General features: G+C 46.9%; 1 protein-coding gene across 1 annotated transcript in view; it reads left to right on the forward strand.

Annotated features, from left to right (window-relative positions):
- The first annotated feature begins 1,083 nt into the window (after positions 1-1,083).
- Positions 1,084-17,474, forward strand: part of NPDC1 (neural proliferation, differentiation and control 1) — a 70,508-nt gene continuing 54,117 nt past the window's right edge. Inside the window, exon 1 of the mRNA XM_048512916.1 lies at positions 1,084-1,281. Coding sequence (XP_048368873.1) covers positions 1,182-1,281 — 100 coding nt within the window. The 5' untranslated portion in view covers positions 1,084-1,181. The remainder of the gene's footprint in view (positions 1,282-17,474) is intronic.

Raw genomic sequence — 17,474 nt, forward strand, 5'->3', positions numbered from 1 at the left:
GCCATTGATTTAATTTTTTTAAATTTAAATTCCATTGTCCTTTCAAGGAACTGAGTGGTTTATGTGATGTCAAGGTGTATTTTTTTTCCTTTTAAAACTCCCCTCCCGTCCTCCTCCCTTTCCCCCCTATTGAACATGCAATTCGAGGGAATTTTAAATTTTACTCCCTGTGGCCCGGTAGTTGTATCTTTTATCCCTCGGGATTTTGTGAATTGGCCACCTGGTGGCAGCGTTTGGCCATGATAAACAAACATCCTGGATTGCGTTCAGGTCACAAAATCTGGTTGATAAGGGGTCGCTTTGCGTATTACCTAGCTGGCTAAGAAAAGTAGCGTGTAATCTGAATTAAACAATGCCATGTATGGCCATCGTGTGCACGGGTGGTGTTGTTTTTTCTGTGTCCCTGTGTTGAAAAGCAGTGACCCCACCACAGTCTTGGCTCACTGACCATTTTTGCCTCGTACCAATTGATTCTTAGTCAAATAATAAGCCGTAAGTATAGCTTGCAACTTCTTAAACACTCCACCCCAAGTGCTTCCTTTGAGCTTCTGCAGAGTGCGTTTCCTCAGTGTAGCCAAGCCACGCCCTCATCACATCACGTAGACTCCCAAAATGAAGGGTGAGATGAAAAAAAATCTAAACAAAATTTTTTAATTCGAATAAATTAATGCCAGTAAATGGACGAATGCCTGAGTAGCACAGCTGTGCCCACTTTGCACACAATTGTCTCTCAAAGCTGCGTCATGGCTGGGAATGTTGGTAATCCCCAAGGACTATAAAAAATGACTAAACTGCATTTGAAAAAATGAAAGCAATAAACGAAACCAAAATTAATCGAGGCTTCGTGGAACAAACGCGGTATTTATTGATCGCGATTATGAATCTCCGTAAGAACAACCAGCCTTTTTTCAAAATGCAGGTTCCGGGGCTGGAGCGCGGGGCGCAGGCGCCCTGGGCTACGGCTCCCCATGCACCTGCCGGGATGCCCAGGTGGGCGTTGTGGGGCGGAGCCTGCCCGGGCGCTGCGCTGCCATTGGTCTCCCGGCTGCCTTGGGCCCGCCCCTCCGGCTCTGCTCGGCGGAGCTGTGCCGCATCTGCGCCTCCGGTGCTGCCAAGGAGGGAGTCGCTGCGGCCGCCTCTGGGTCTTGGCCATGCCCGACGGGGGGCGCCGCCGCTGAAGGATGAGCGTGGCCCTCCGACACCGGCCCGGAGCCCCTGCGCTGCTCCCGTCGCTCCTCCGCCTGCTGCCCTTCGCCTGCTGCCTCCTGGCTAGCCCGCCCGGTAAGCGCTCGGGGCTGACGTCCCTTCCCAGGCCCCCCTTTCGGAGCTCTTTTGTTCTTCATGTGCGCCCCCCACCCCCCGCCACATTTCTCTTTTTCTGGGCATTGTCATCCTTGACATCCCCAGCCAGCGTGGGGAGGCCGTGGAGACCTGGGTTCGATTCCCCACTCTTCCACATGCCATTCTAGGCGACCTTGAGCTAGTCATAGTTCTCTCAGAACTCTCTCAGCCTAACAAGGTCCCTCCTGGGGGGAAGGAAGGCGATTGTAAGCCGCTTTGAGGCTCCTTAAAGGTAGAGAGAAACAGGGTATAAAACCCAAATTTTCCTCTGGTTATTCTCCCCCTCCCCTTCCCCACAAAAAACCAGTTCTCTTCCCCATCATACTTTGGTCCGATCACAGTTCACTGTCCCTTCCTCTGGCCTCCCTCTTGGCACTTTGGTTGTGATGTCCCCACTCCAACTCCGTTATTTCTTAACCACCACCACCACCCCACACACATAAACACTCGTCTTTGCTTGTGACTGTTCATCTCATCTCTTCTTTTCTTTCCCTTATCTCTGATTATCTCTCTCCCCCCCCCTCCACATGCTGTGTTAGGTTATGTATCTTCCCCCCACACACGCTTCCTGTCATTGGCCTTTTCCCAACTTCTCCTCTTGACCGTGATTCATGTATGGATCATTTCTCCTTTTGGAGTGACATCTTCTCTCTCCTCTCCCGCACTTCTTGCTGAGTTCTCTCTGTGTTGCCCCCTGTTCTTCTGTCCTTGGCCTCCAACTTCATTTGCACCTATTAGCTCTGACATTCCCCCCCCCCCCATTCTCTCCTCTATTTTTCTTTTCTGCACCCCAGTGCTCATTGATCACAGACCCCCATTCTTTGGAGTTATAATTCCAGCACCCTTGTGACCTAATTTAGAAGAGGTTTCTAATAAGTGGGTTTGAAACCGTCGTCTTCTTTTTTTAAAAAGGGGGCAAGTTTTTAAAATTATCTTCCTCTGGAAATAGTTTCTGGTGGTGGGTCATTTGCTTGGAACGGTGATGTACCCTTTATACGTTTTTTGTCATGACTGAAACTGTGTGCAAGTCATCAAATCCCCACCCCTGTTGTGAAATTTATTCCCCCCCCAAAAAAAAAAATTGATAGGTGAGCACCTGTTAGCAGAAACTGAACAGGGAAAATGAGAATATCAGAGAATCAATGCTGGCTAATGCGACTTTACATTTTATGATTGCTGCTTTTAAGAACATATTGGTGGTGCATGCATACTGTTAGGAAATAATTCATCGTTTTGGGTGGTGATTAGGGAGGTGGTGTTTCTGGGCGATTTGGCCTACAATCATGTTGTTTGGTAGTGGCCAAAAGACACGGGATGGGGTATTTCTAATCTTACTTTGAAGACTACAGTGGAAAATACTTTTGACATTGGTTCTGGAGCTGTGTGTGTGTGGAAGTTTTTGGGTTCAGATCTTGTCTCCAGTTAAAGGATCTCTGTGAGGCCAGAGCTGAGAGAAACCCTCTACTTCCCAAGTCTGAGGAGCCATGGCCAGTCAGGGTGATTGGGACAGTAGTCTGATTCTGTGCAAGGCAACTTTGCATGTTTGTGACCACATTTACTCTGCCTTCCCCTGGTCTCTGGAGTTTAGCAGTGGTAGCGTGGTCTGTGGTTTTGTGCCTTTAGAATAGCATCTGAGTTTTATCAGTCTTCTCTCCGATGTGGCTTGCCTCAGATTGGGAATTTGTGGTTGGTTTTCCTCGGTCTTGTTTGTCCCTTCCTGCTCTCCTCCCTGTGGTGTTTGCAAATGGGATGGGTTGCTGTTTTCCCATCTTGACGTAGTGGGTGGAACCTGATTGGATGACAGGCTGTTCCTGGTAACACTTTTGTTTGATTTGCTATATTTTGTGAGATCGCCTTCCTGTGAAGGTAATCATCAAACTGACCCTCTCAGTCGGAATCCTGGCAGCAGCCTCTTCTGTGCCATCTTGCAAAGCTCACTTTGATATATGTGTGTTGATACTACTTAAAAGAATGGGGGCCATGCCTCTTCCTAGCTCTTGCTTACAAATATACCTTTGGAAATATTCCATAGTTAGGAAACTGTGGTACTAGTGCAGAGCTTCCCCACATTTTTTGATAGCTGAAAGTTTTCTGGGATTTAAAATTGGAGACTTGCCGAAACAATCTTTTAGAGTTCAGGTGAATAGACGTTTGTTTATCCTGCCCTCTTGTTTCTTGATGAGTTAGAGCAAAGGTGTCAAACTTGCGACCCTCCAGATGTTATGGAGTACAGTTCCCATCATCCTCTGCCAGCATCATGCTGGCAGGGGATGATGGGAACTGTAGTCCATAACATTTGGAGGGCCGCAAGTTTGACACCTGTGAGTTAGAGGCATAGTCTAATCAGTTTATCAGCAGCCCAGTTCAATGGCTTAATCAGAGAGACAACAAGCTGTCTCCTCTGAGGATGAATCTGTCAGTGATTGATCCCCTGCACAGCTGTGGCAGAACCAACTACTCTCAACAGGGGCTTGGTTAGGAGGAGGCAAGGCCAGAGCAGTACATCATGCAGAGGTTCAGCAGGCAGCCTCATCTATCAGTGAATAGCTGAACCTTAGATGTATTTTTTTTCTTACTGGCGGTGTTCTAGCAGGCCTCAAGCTCAGTTGGAATTGTTGCGCAAGATAAACTTGCTATTAATGCAGCATAAAATTTTGCCCTTGGGCAATTCTGTTTTGTTGATGTCGTGCGCAGTCACCCAAAAATTTGCTGTTTTCAGGGAAGAGACGAGGCTCCGTTTTCCCCTAGACTGGAATCCTTAGCCAGACTGAGATAATTCTAGCAGCAAGCAGAGGTTTCTTTTTCTACTTTTCCCTTCGGATCAGAGGTTAATTGAGGGAGTTGTTGTTTGCTGATAAGTATCCCAGAAATGGTGGCCTCATCAGTGCCCAAGTATAAAAGGAGAACTGATCCTGACTTTTCTGCATTTTGATGTTTAGATTGCAAGCTGTTTGGGGCAGAAGAGAAGGGGGGGGGGGAAAGCACTAAATGGCTCGCTTCTGATTGCCAGTGACTGGGGAGGGGACAGCACTGAGGGGTGGTTGCTGTCCATGAACCCTGCCTTTGGACTTCCTGGAGGCCTCTGGTTGCCTGTGGCAAGAAATGAGCTTGTAACTTAGATCCTGTTGCTGTTAGGTTATAGTTCTGCCTACTGAGAATACGTAGCGTTTATACAGCGCTTTCTGCATTCAAGTCGTTCTGTGCGCCCTATTTCATTGTAAAGTTTCCACCACCCCTGTGAGGTTGGTTGGAATCATCCCCATACTGTAGATATGGGTCTGAGAGAATGCAGTGAATTTACGGCCGAGGATAGGTTTAAGTTGGGGCTTGCAGCCGCTGTTCTCCAGCGCTGATTCAGAGTAGGAATTGGAAGAAGGCTTTTAAGCGTTAGCTGTGTCAAAGGATAGGAGAGCCTCTTTGGGATGCTTGTGAGAACCAAGAATGCCTTGTAATCCTCAGGCATCTGTGGTTTGGGAGGGTGATTTCTCCCCCTCCCCCTTTCTTTGCTAATAGCCACAGCCCTTTTCTAAAGTCTGCTTTCGTCTCTGTAGAATTGGCACAAGGGCCAGAAACATCATTTCCCTTTGCAAGTATCATGCCCGTTCATTTCCTTGGTGTTTACATTTGTTTCAGCCAGTTCTTGACACAGTTCTGTTATACCTGTGAGTTTCACTTTGTTCATCTGGGGCTCCCTTCCTTGTCTGCCTTCTGCTATTACTTGCAAGGCAACAGTCATTCCTAGGCATACACCCCAAGAACTAAGCTCTCCCTGATCCAATGAGGTGCATCATGGTGCTGAAAGTGAAATTGGGGTTGCCTGCTCTGAGTTGGGGAGGTGGAGCTGGGGAGGGGATGGTCTTCATCAGGTTATACTTCTGTACACTCCATCTTCCAAAATGGCCATTTTCTCCGGGAGAACCAATCACTTTCATCTAGAGACTATGTTGACATTTTTGTAGGACTATGTGCACTCAGGGCTATAGGGAAGCTAGAATTCTGCATCAAGGGGCAAATGCAAAATCTGGACAAATTTGGGTGGCTTGTTATGTATAACTCATTTGGCTTCTCCTTTCAATAGCAGGAAAAATTAGTTGCAGAGCTTTTAAACCCCTCATATTTACTGGTGGCCTATAGACCTTCTCATTGCTCCTGTAGGCAATACCCCAGGGTGCTTTAAAACAATATTTCATCATCACTGAGTGTTAGCAACTTTTTTTACAAGGCCTTGCAAATGTTCTCTCCCTCTCTCTCTCTCCCCTCCCCCTTTAACTAAGAATCTAAATCTGAATGAATTACATTTATTTTTTCTTGAAGAGGTAACAGGTGTGTGCTCTTGTAGCTTCAAGACATTGCTGTCTTATCTTTGTTTTTATAGATAGTGCATATTTGAGACCATCCTGTTCCCCTCCCACCCTCAGTGTTCATGTTTTACATGACTGGAGAGTAGGAGTTGTCACATCTATTATGTTAAAGGACTTTGTGAAGACGAACAGCTAATTCACTTGTTCAGAGTGGCGGCTTGGTAGCACCCATCTTGGACAGTGCCACTTCAAGAGGAGGTCTGTGTGTGAAAGACCTATATGAATGCATGCAAACATCAGAACAGTAGCACCTTAAAAGACTAGACATCTTCTTGATATCTCAGTTTTTTTTAATGTGCCGAGACTCTCTCATGCACATGGCAGCTTTTGATCAGGCAGTTCTCTTCTTGTTGCTTGGAATGGCACAGTCTGGAAAGGCCTATATTTAGTCCCTATACCATACATATTTTGTTGATGGCATTCTGAAATGTTATAAGTTCAGCTATTATAAGCTGCTATTACTTGCACTGGAGAGGTGTAGAGATTTCCAGCAAGGCTTCTTCCCCAGGTTATTATTTCCATAGTGGTTGAGTGGAGGCTAAACAAAGAAGCTATTTGAGATCTCCAGTCCGGCCTGTGCTACCATAAGATCCTTTTGTGTGCTTAGTTTGCAATGCCTTCCTCATTCTATCCTCTTGCTTTGGCAATCATTGTTCAAAGGGGGAATTGCAATTGCCTGCTTAGAGATCTGCTTAGCTCTTCAGCAACAACCTTGTTTTTTGGGTTGGGAACTGTAACACATGATGATTAGTTTAAAATGGTTTAAGGGGTTGATGGTGTTAGCACAGGTGGCAGAATCAGAAAGGGAACCAACAAGGAAAAGGGGAACAGATCCAACCCTAATCCAGTACACACTTATTCACGGGGGTTAAATTACAAAAATAAAATCAAACAAATACATATTATATTGCGTATTGTGTTATAGTTGTCTTGTTGCAGCTTTTGGAAAGCTAGCAGTTTGTATGTCAGACTTGAGATGTTTTTACTTTTGCTGTTTGTGTACACCACATAATATGTATTTGTTTGATTTTATTTTTGTAACTTAATCCCTGTAAGTTACAAGAGCCAGAACCAGAAGGGGAGTCAAATTCTCTTTCCCGAGCAACATATTTAATAAAAAATGGCTATCTGTTCAGCACTTTCAGAAAGCAGCAGGAAAAAAAATGCACTGCTGGCTTTCCCCAATTGAGCTTGATTCCCCACTGGCAGAGTCAACCTAGGTTCTACCTAGGGTCGTCACAGCAACTCCCCACTGTCGCTGAGTTCAACCTGGTTTTGTTTCAGTTCTGGCCCCCTCAGAACTGGAATTTCTGATTCCAGTTATGAAGTACAGCTTTTCCCATGAAACTAGGTTGAACTCAGTTGTAAGATAGACAATGCGGAATCGTCAGGGGCAACTCCCCCATTCAGCCAATCAAGATATGTGTTTTGGGCATGTGCAGAACGGGAGAGTCGCGACAGTGAAAAGCGCGCCTTTAAAAAAACCTGCTATTATTGTCGAAGCTACGATGATGCGATCACATAACTCCTTGGTGTGTTTATCTACGTTTTGGAACCAATTCTATATAGCTGTGACGTATAAAAACTAAAAAAAAGATGCACGTTCACGTTTCCCACCGTAAAACGTGAGCCAGTCAGAAACGAGGAGCGAAAGTGGTTCCACAGATGATCCTGCCCTCTGAGCTCGGTTCAAGATGGACGAACTGAGTTGAACTTGGTTGCTGTGGGGAGTGACGAGGGTCACTCCCAAGTTAAAGGAACCGGATCGAACCTAGGTAGACTCTGCAGTGGGGAATCACTCTGTGTAGCATCACCCCCATGTTGCAGTGGGTAATGCTTTGCCTACATTTCTGCCAGCCTGTTGAGTATAGGAAAGGTTGTGAGCCCAAAGTCAATGTTCCTGGAGCTTCTGATCTACCCTGCAATCCATCTTGTAAGAAGGGAATGTTGTCAGGATTGGGGTGTGTGTGTGTGTGTGTGTGTTGCCTGGGTAGTGCATTCTTTTGGTCAAGATTAGGCTGTGGCTGCAGGTGTGGGTGTTTTTGTGCACAGGTGTTGTGGGGCAGTGAACTTTCCGATCAACTTTGAGGGTCAGCCAGAACCACAACAGTGGGAGTTAGCACTGGCTGTCCTCTTCATTCTGCCCTGTCATATTCTGCTGTGTGGGCTTCTTCATCTGTGGAGGGGACAGACTGATGGGGAAGAAGAGGTGACTGCGGTCTTTGAAATCATGACCGTTGTGCAGTGAGAGAACAGCTGAGATGCTCTCTCAGAACATGAGTGCTGTTTACTTATTCCAGTGGTGGCAAACCTTTGGCACTCCAGATGTTATGGACTACTATTCCCATCAGCCCATCAATTGGCCATGCTGGCAGGGGGTGATGGGAATTGTGGTCCATAACATCTGGAGTGCCAAAGGTTCGCCACCACGGACTTATTCCATTTATGGAGCTCTGTTCTCTCCAATGGGGACATTGTTCTCTTCACCACAAGCCTGTGAGGTAGGTTAGAGTGAGAGTATGTGGCTAGTTTAAGTTCAGCCAGCAAACTTCCAATGCAGAGCAGGAATCGGAATCTGGTTCTCCCAGATCCTTGTTGGATACTTTAAGCACTAGATCACACTGGCTTGTTTGGATGAAACTTGAGAGGTATTGGCTCTGTGTGCATGTAGAGTCTAAGCTGTTTACCCTGATTCTTTCAAGCAATGGTGCTTCTCACAACTAGCATGTGAATTTCTTATTGGGATGCTGTGAAGGGACAGGGGCTTGGTGGCAGAGCATCTGAAGGCCATAGGTTTAATCTCCAGCATCTCCAGTTAAAAGAACCAGGTAGCAGGAAGTGCGAAAGACGTCCATGCAAGAATGCTTGGAGGGCTGCTGCCAGTCAAATCTTGATAGACACTGATCTATTGATCGTGATAGACACCGATGGGCTGACTCAGTGCAAAATTCCTTCATGTAGTCATATGCCTTTAGACAGATACAGAGGCATAGAGGATAAACCATCAGTAATCTAGCCATGATAGGCAGGAATGAAACCTCCATGATCTGGGACAGTCTATCTGACTGCTGGGGTCAGGTGGTAAGCACTGCTAGATAGCTGATGGTCTGCTTGTAACTTCAGAGGAAAGTTCAGTATCTGATGTAGTAGCTTACAGAAGGGCCTGTGATCTTGGGAGGTCCTGGTTCGAATGTTACCTGTACCAAAATTGGAGAAGATCAAGGTCAAGACATGCACACTGTTCAGCCCCACAGATCTGTCACATGGAGATAATAATACTGCTCTACCTTGGAGTCCTGTTGTAAGGTTTACAGTGAAATTTAGAAGTGCCTTATTTGGTCGAGTTCTATACTCAGAGAAGTGGAAAATATCTGTACATAAGGAAACATGGACACATGTCACTGTTTTTCTTCATTCGTTTATCTGGATTTCTGATCTTGAGTACTGGCAAACCTGCTTTTCCTGAAACATCTCACAGGGAGCTAAACGTTTAGAGCCAAAGAGATAGCACGCGGGCTTGCATGTGACCCAACAGGATTTGAGGACAAGGAAAATTATTTTTTATGGCTGCCGTTCAAATGCTGGCTTTCCGCTTAGTGCTCACTGCTTAGCCCTGATCTCATGGCTTAGGGAGAGATGGGAGAAGACGTCCCTGACCATACTTAGAGGAACAAGGTGGCTTTACGCGCATGAAGCTGAATCATGAAGCTGTACCATTAGTGCACCTAGCCCATAACAGGTCTTCAGACTGGCAGTGTCTAGGGCAGTGTTTCCCAACCTTTTCAACATCACGGTACCCTTGACCTCACTCTTCATATCTCATGGTACCCCTGCCATCCCCCCACCTTCCCCTCCCAGTGCCCCTGCTTGCCACACACCCCCACATTCCCCTCCCAGGGTGAAGGGAAGCACTGGGGTGTGTGTGTGTGTGTGTGTGTGTGTGTGTGTGTGTGTGCAGGAATTGGCTGCTGACCGTGTGGCAGGCCCTGCCTCCTGGGCCAGTTCCATGTCCTTGTTGGCGCCGGTGGGAGACACCACAAAAGTGAGAGGGGCTGGTAGTGTTGCCACGGTACCCCCGGGACATGCTCACGGCACCCCAGGGTACCACGGAACCCTGGTTGGGAATCACTGGTCTAGGGCCCAAGCAGCACAAAATCTTTCCTAACATTTGCTGTCTGAGATTCTTTGACTGGTGGTACCAAGAACTTGAACGTGAGACCTTCTGCATGCGGAGCAGAAGCTCCACTGTTAAATTAAGCAAATATGTGTATAGTCTCAGATCTTTGCTTTATTCAGCTCTGCATTGGCCCCAACATGGTACCCGGGGACGCCGTGGCTTCTGCCACATCTTTCTTGCTGCTTGCTGAGTGTTTTTAGAAAGTGGATGAGGTCATGTGAGTTTCTTGCCCAGAAAGGCTTCTGATTGACCACTAGAGATCTGATTAGATGTGCAGATTAAAATAGCATTGTTTAGTAGTAACTGCTAGCGCAATATTGGTTTTATTCTCCCAATGTATTTTCAAATTGCCTCTCTTCTCTGCCCTTAGACTTCCTTTGTGCTTGAGCCCTGCCTCTGCTACCATCAATTTGTGATTGGCTTCACCTCCAGCAATAGTCATTTTCGTGTTGTGCCCATAGGCTCAAAAAGGTTTGGGGATCCTTGGCCGCTATGTCTAATTCAGTGGTATGTACTCCACAGCTTGTGGAGAGCCGCCTTAGCCATGTTTACTTCCATCCTCGGCATGCAGCCTGCTGCCCCTCATGATCTACAGCTGCAGTTTCATGACGGAAACCATCTGCTAACTCAAGGAGATGGCCTTTCCCACTAGGAGATGGCCTTGCCCACTTTTCTTTAACATGGAACAAGTGTCACATTAAGAACATAAGAACAAGCCAGCTGGATCAGAGCAGAGTCCATCTAGTCCAGCTCTCTGCTACTCGCAGTGGCCCACCAGGTGCCTTTGGGAGCTCACCTGCAGGAGGTGAGAGCAATGGCCTTCTGCGGCTGTTGCTCCCGATCACCTGGTCTGTTAAGGCATTTGCAATCTCAGATCAAAGAGAATCAAGATTGGTAGCCATAAATCGACTTCTCCTCCATAAATCTGTCCAAGCCCCTTTTAAAGCTATCCAGGTTAGTGGCCATCACCACCTCCTGTGGCAGCATATTCCAAACACCAATCACACGTTGCGTGAAGAAGTGTTTCCTTTTATTGGTCCTAATTCTTCCCCCCAGCATTTTCAATGGATGCCCCCTGGTTCTAGTATTGTGAGAAAGAGAAAAATTTCTCTCTGTCAATTGGGAAGAATGGCCACAAAAGCCACATGTGACTCCCAAGCCACAGAGGGAGTATCACTGGTCTAGCTTAGACAGTCCCAAGCAGAGCAAGGTTTTCTTCAGCATCTGCTGCCTGAAGGCTTCTAGCTGAAGATGCAGTTGAGTTACGGGTTCTTGTCTTTCAAGTGTGTCCTACCAACACTTTCCCACTAGAATAGCCTCCTTTTTGTTTGCGTGTAGCTTTAAGTATCAACGTATCTGCTGTGTCTCATGAAACAGTTAGTTCATTGGGTTCTGTTTATGGCTTCTGCCAGCATCTTAGAGGGAAGTTGTTTAATTTTCATACTAAAGGTCCTCTGGTCAAGCACCAGGTCATTACTGTCCCATGGGGTGACATCACATTACCAGGTTTACTAGACAGACTACGTTTATGGCGTGGTCTGCCATTGCCTTCCCCAGTTGTCTACACTGTACCCCTAGCAAGCTGGGCACTCATTTTACTGACCTCAGAAGGATGGAAGGCTGAGTCGACCTTAAGCCAGCTATCTAAAACCGGCTTACATCAGGATCAAACTCAGGTTGTGAGCAGAGCTTTGACTGCAGTACAGCAGCTTACCACTCTGCACCAAGGCCTCCTTATTTTTTTCACACTAGAGGACCGTTAAGAAAAAAAATTAAACCAAATTTCAGTGCCCTGAAAACTTCCAAGTATTTAGTGGACCTCTGCAGCATGTTTATACCCATCGGCCCCAAGTACAGCAAGTACAGCAAGACTGAAACCATTATAAGTTGTCTGTGCTGGAAAAAAATCAAATCCTATTTCGGATTCCCCCTTCGTAACAGGAGGTGAGTGATCAGCTCAGCCTAGCAAAAACTCTGAACAATCTGTTGTGCATCCGCCCACATAGCTGCGTGGTCTGCATCAATTGAGCTGGAGTGATGAGCACACCGTAGGCAAAAGATTTTCCCAGCCCCCTTCCCTCTCTCCCAGCAGGCTGTGAGGGTACTTGCCTACCTTACAGGATTGTCACAAGAATGACAGATATATATGTGGAGGATTGTTGTGCGGTGATCAGAAAGTGTTGTGTCAATAAATTAGGCACTGGTGTTTTCCATCTCTTCTCTGGAATATGTCAAGGGAGGGCTATGAAAGGAGGGGTAAGGAAAATTATAGGGGGTAGAGGAATTGAAGGGGGTCTTGTTGGCTCTCCTACCCCAGCTTCATGAAAACCAGTGTATGTCTCAGGGGTCAGGATGGATATAAAGGATGGCATTCAGGGATAGAACTAGGTTTCTTAGAGGGTATGTCAATTTCTGCAGTGAAACTGACTAGCAAATGACCATCTGAAGGTGGCATTGACGGAGCCCTTGAGGCCTCCCAGTGCCTGCTGCTAAAAGCTGTACACCAATATTTGCAGAGTATAAGGTCAAGTAGTATTTGTTTGACTATAATTTGTCTGCTGCTTGCCAGACTGCGCCCAGGGAAAGATCGAGAGCCAAAGGACTTGTGTATAGAGTCCTATTTCACACCCACCCACCCCCCACATACAACGACAAACTCCTCCTTTATAGCTCCATCAACTGGCAGATTTTCTCTAATAATCCCTTAAGCAGGCTAAGGAGCTGCCTTACCTGGAGTTCTTCCGGATGCAACTTCCAAAATTTGTTCTAATCTAGAGTGTGTTGTGTTGGGGGAAGGACAGGCTGTGTAATCCCAAGGTAGGATCTGGGGACCTCTTGGCAGAAAGTGCTGATAGTTGCAATCTCCCCTCTCCTGGCACTTCCAGACCCTGGGAAGGTTACTGCTGGCGTTGCAGGACAATTAAGGACTAACAGCCACATTGGGGAGGAGTTCATTGAAGCTGAGAAGGGGGCAAAATTGGCCTGTGTATAATCAGAGCCGGCCCTTGTGGAAGAAGGGTGCAATTTTGTCCTTGTCTCTGTCCTTCGATGCAGTCCACAGACCTGCATCCACAGGGGGCATGGTCCAAAGGATCTTTTCAGGGTCCAAAGGATCTTCTGGAGGGAAAAGAACATAGTCAAGATCTGTGATCCTTGAACCCATGGCTGTGGGATCCGACCTGTAGGCACGTACATGTCCTGGTGATGCAGAGGTTGGGTTTTCGAGTGGGGAACAGTTCCCACAAAAGAACACAACTTTTGGATAAGGTAGCAATTTTGGAAGGAGATCTTTACCTCCTTGTCTTCCTTGTGCCAAATCGGACCTTGGATCCATGCAGCTCAACATTCTCTCCTCTGAGTTGTGGCTCTTCAGGGCCAGAGGAAAGCCATTCCTAACACCTGCCACTTGAGATGCTTTGACCATTTTTATGTACCTTCCATTTTCATGTCTGCCTGCCTCCAAGGAGCACAAAAGGTTCTCCCCTCTTTCTAGTTTGTCCTTAACAACAACCTGAAACGGTAGGGTTAGTCTGGGAGGGGGATGACTCTCCTGGTGTCACCCAGTGAACTTCATGATTGAGATGAGATTTGAATTTAAACCTCCCTGATTCAAGTCTGACAATTCACTGGGACTCTGAGCTTCGTGCTGCTAATGGAATTCTGCAATTGCAGTGGGAAGGCCATGGAGTGCAGAACATGTAGATCCTGGCTGGACTAACAACTCATTTGCTTTAGTACTCTGCTAAGTCCATTCCTTTTTGCTTCCCCTTCACCCAGCCTCTCTCTGGTGCTTCCCGAATTGCCTCCTCTGGCTGTCCCGCCCCCCTCCCCAAAGAAGAGGTTGATGCACCAGGGGAGCAGCTGCAAGAGGACTTTTTGGGTGGGTGGTGGCATGTGATTTGAGCATCTGCTGGAGTGGAGTCAGGCTCGATGGCACAGGGGAGAGGGGGAGGCTGAGCCAGACCTCTTCCTGGCACATTGTGTGGGAGCTGGATTCTGTCACCATATGAATTATGCACCAGCAGCCCACTGTTTATGGCAGGCAAGCATTGGTAGCCCGCTTTGCAGACTGCCTCTGGCCACAGCTTTTTCACTCGCAGACCTTTGCTGGTCAGCACACCCGAATACTTTATTTGCGTTCTCCCATCACTGGAGGATCTTGCTTACCTACGGGCGTTTGTGATTTGGGATGCAGTTGCAACTCCTCGGAGATGAAGGAAGCTTCAGCAGCCGAGATCCAGGCCCGTCTGGCTGGCTTGTGTGACGGGCGATCAGATGGGATTAGTGTTCCTTTGATTTGGAGAGGAAGAATAGTTTCCCTGTCTATAATGAAAATGTACTTAGGAACAAGGAGTTGGCACATGAAGTACTACTCCTTATCTGTACTTACAGGGCCAAATGCCCAATGATAGTGTCCTTATATCTGTACACCTGTCACGATACCTTCTGCTGGGGGTAGGAACAAAGCCCCTCCTACATTTCCCTTGCCAATAGCAGATGCCCATAGGGGTTTATTGCTGGTTTACCTTGCTTTAGGGCAGGGGTCTGCAACCTGCGGCTCTCCAGATGTTCATGGACTACAAATCCCATCAGCCCCTGCCAGCATGGCCATGCTGGCAGGGGCTGATGGGATTTGTAGTCCATGAACATCTGGAGAGCCGCAGGTTGCAGACCCGTGCTTTAAGGAGTCATCTATGCCTTTGTGACATCAGCCGTGAAATCAGCCCCACCCCCTACCTGCATGCTAACATTACTCAGAAAAGGAACAAGGTGGACTGCAGTAGGTTCAGATAGTGGCTGTGGGTACAGAAAGCTGATCAATAGCTTACCTTGCTTTTTCTGTAATATGTCATAAAGTGGTGATAACTTGGTACAGACACCTCTGTGATACAGCTGTTAGAGACTGTGCAAACCTGACTTCTTCTTTTTTGCAAGGGAGTTATCTTGGCTGCCTCTGCGTTGTTGCTGAGATGTACCCTTTTGGCAAAACAGTTAGATGCTGATGGGTAGGGAGAAAGGGAAGCACATTTGTGGCTGCTTTTCCTGGATGGGCTGGAGAGATTAAAAGGCAGAGAGCTCTGTTCTGCTTTTCCAGGGGATAGTAGACAGAGAAGTCTCCTCTGCTGCCTGGTTTGGAGCATTAGTGGAATAATCAGCTTCTAAATCTCCTTCTTGCCAATTTAGTTTAAAGGCACACTTTAGAGTGGGGAAGACTTAGTGTTTGGCTTAGGGGGAATCAACTGCCAAGCTGGAGCATTAACTGAATCATTTGGAGGCACCCTCCCTTCCATCTCTCCGCCCACCCAATTTTTTTGCTATCACATTTACAGCGTTTCTGATGGGCACACTAGATTCTCAGTAATACGGGCAGATTTGGAGGGGGGTTTGTTGGAGATTTAATGGCATTAAAAAGCATCCTGTGTGAGATGGAACACATGGTTCTCCCCCCTCCCCCGGGAATTTATTTTCCTTGTTAGGCTTATTATATAGATATTCTTTGCAGCCTGTGGGGAGAGATTTAAGAGTCCCAGAGGCAAAGGGGGTAGATATAAAAGTGCTCTCCAAAGCTTCTTCTCCATCTTGATTAGTAGCAAAAATGGGAACAAATTATGCCAACTGGCTTAATTTGAGTAATATATACACATCTTAGAATGCAGCTTGGTGTGGAGGACATACGACCTGCAAATGGAAGTTTATTGACTTGGAACACCATGTGTCCAGTGCTGGGACTTCTCACAACTGGAGCTGGGACTTGTTCTTTTGAAGGCCAAAGTCATTGTGGTCAAGTGCAAGCAGTTTTGCACAAATATAGTGCTGTGAATCAGGGGCCCCTTCTGCACATGCAGAATAATGCACTTTCAGTCCACTTTCACAATTGTTTGCAAGTGGATTTTGCTATTCTGCACATTAAAATCCAGCTTCAAAGTGCATTGAAAGTGGATTATTCTGCATGTGCGGAAAGGGTCAGGGAGTTACACCAATCACATCAGAGCTTTTGAACCAGATGAAAGCAAGTGGGCATAATAGATGCCAGGTGAGGTAGTAGCAACCCTAAACACCCCCCCCCCCCCGGTTCTTGAATCTGTGGCACCCAATGGACCTATTACAGTGTTATGAACTTCAAAATGGGTCTGTTAGGGTGCTTTGGGGGGGGGGAGGGTTGTTTCATTCAGAATAGCCTGGGAAGTATATCTTAATAAAATAATTTTCTCCCCACCACTTCTTTTGTTCTCTTGCTCCGTTAACTCTAAAATAGGGTGTAGTGCTTGAATCTGTAGCCTGATGACATTTGGAGGCTTCCAGAGGAAGGCCTGACTTTGGTTATATAAAACTGAGCTGTCATCTTGGGATACCAGAGCAAGCCCTTGGGTAGTTTGTGGAAGTTACCCTTTGGTCAGCTGCTTGGTTAGCTTCCAGGGCCAACTGTAAAGGTGGGGCTGCACTGATGAGGGGGACTTTTTTTGCAGACAGTGCAGCTCTATGGGCTGCACCAGTGTGTTTGCTGGTGTATCTTTGTCCTGGAAAAATGGGGCGCTCCTGGCCTTGAAAGGCTCAGGGAGCCAACTAACGTCAACCTTATCCCTAGGAATGGCCCCTTTGGCATCAGCAAGAGGCCCTGCCCCGGAAGTGTGCCACTGCAATGGCAGTGCAGACGTGCTCCCATGTTGCTCCCCAGAGCTGGAATATGTGCTCTGGTGCCATCATAAATGTCCCTTGTGCCATTAGAAGTAGCATTTATGCCAGCATTGGGGTAATGCTACTTCCACAGCACTTTTCACCCACCCCTTTGGATTGCACTGCTAATTATTTGTGTTGCTCCAAAAAGCTTGCCATCTAAAGTCTGGGAAGTACCGTTATAAACCTTCAGGTGGTGGCTGGAAGTCTCTTGGGATTACAACTGATCTCCGAGTTACAGAGATCAGTTTAGCTGGAGAACATGGCCGCTTTGTAAAGTGGACTGTTGTGACATTATACTTAATTGAAGTCCCTGCCCTCCCCAGTCCCCCTTCTGTGGCTCAACCTCCAAAATCTCCTAATCCTGATCTGGCAACCCAGGAGAACAGAAGGGGTAGGAAAGTGCCGTGCATTTATTACCTGGGTAATGAACTGAAACCGTGCCATTGGTGACATTTGCTCGGGTAATGGAATAATAATGGGAAGGATCAGGAATGCTATTTGTTTCCCTTGTGGTTTGCTTTTAGTTGCCTAGAAAGCTGAAATCCTTTCTTTATATCCAGACCTTGTCTGGAAGAATCTCTTTGGAAGAAGAGGCAGTCCTTGAGAAGTTCATCCACATTAAATGGAGAACAAACCCCAGATATTTCCAGTGGAAATGAATGTAATGAATGAGTAACAGGAAAATGCACAGGTCCTTAAATGAAACTTTGCTGCAGTGAGTGGATGTTTGGGTGCGGGGTGGGGGGTGGGGGGAGTTAAAACAGCTCTTCAATCTTGTTGGGTAGAGCTTGGCTTTAGAAAGAGGGACTGTTTGCCCCATTGTGCAGTGATTCTCTTCCCGCAGTCCAGTGATTTGGGGCAAATCTAGCTATTATGAGATCCTTCTTACCATTTTCAGGATTTCAGATTAGGTCAAG

The sequence above is a fragment of the Sphaerodactylus townsendi genome, linkage group LG12, assembly GCF_021028975.2.
Source record: "Sphaerodactylus townsendi isolate TG3544 linkage group LG12, MPM_Stown_v2.3, whole genome shotgun sequence".
Lineage (NCBI taxonomy): Eukaryota > Metazoa > Chordata > Lepidosauria > Squamata > Sphaerodactylidae > Sphaerodactylus > Sphaerodactylus townsendi.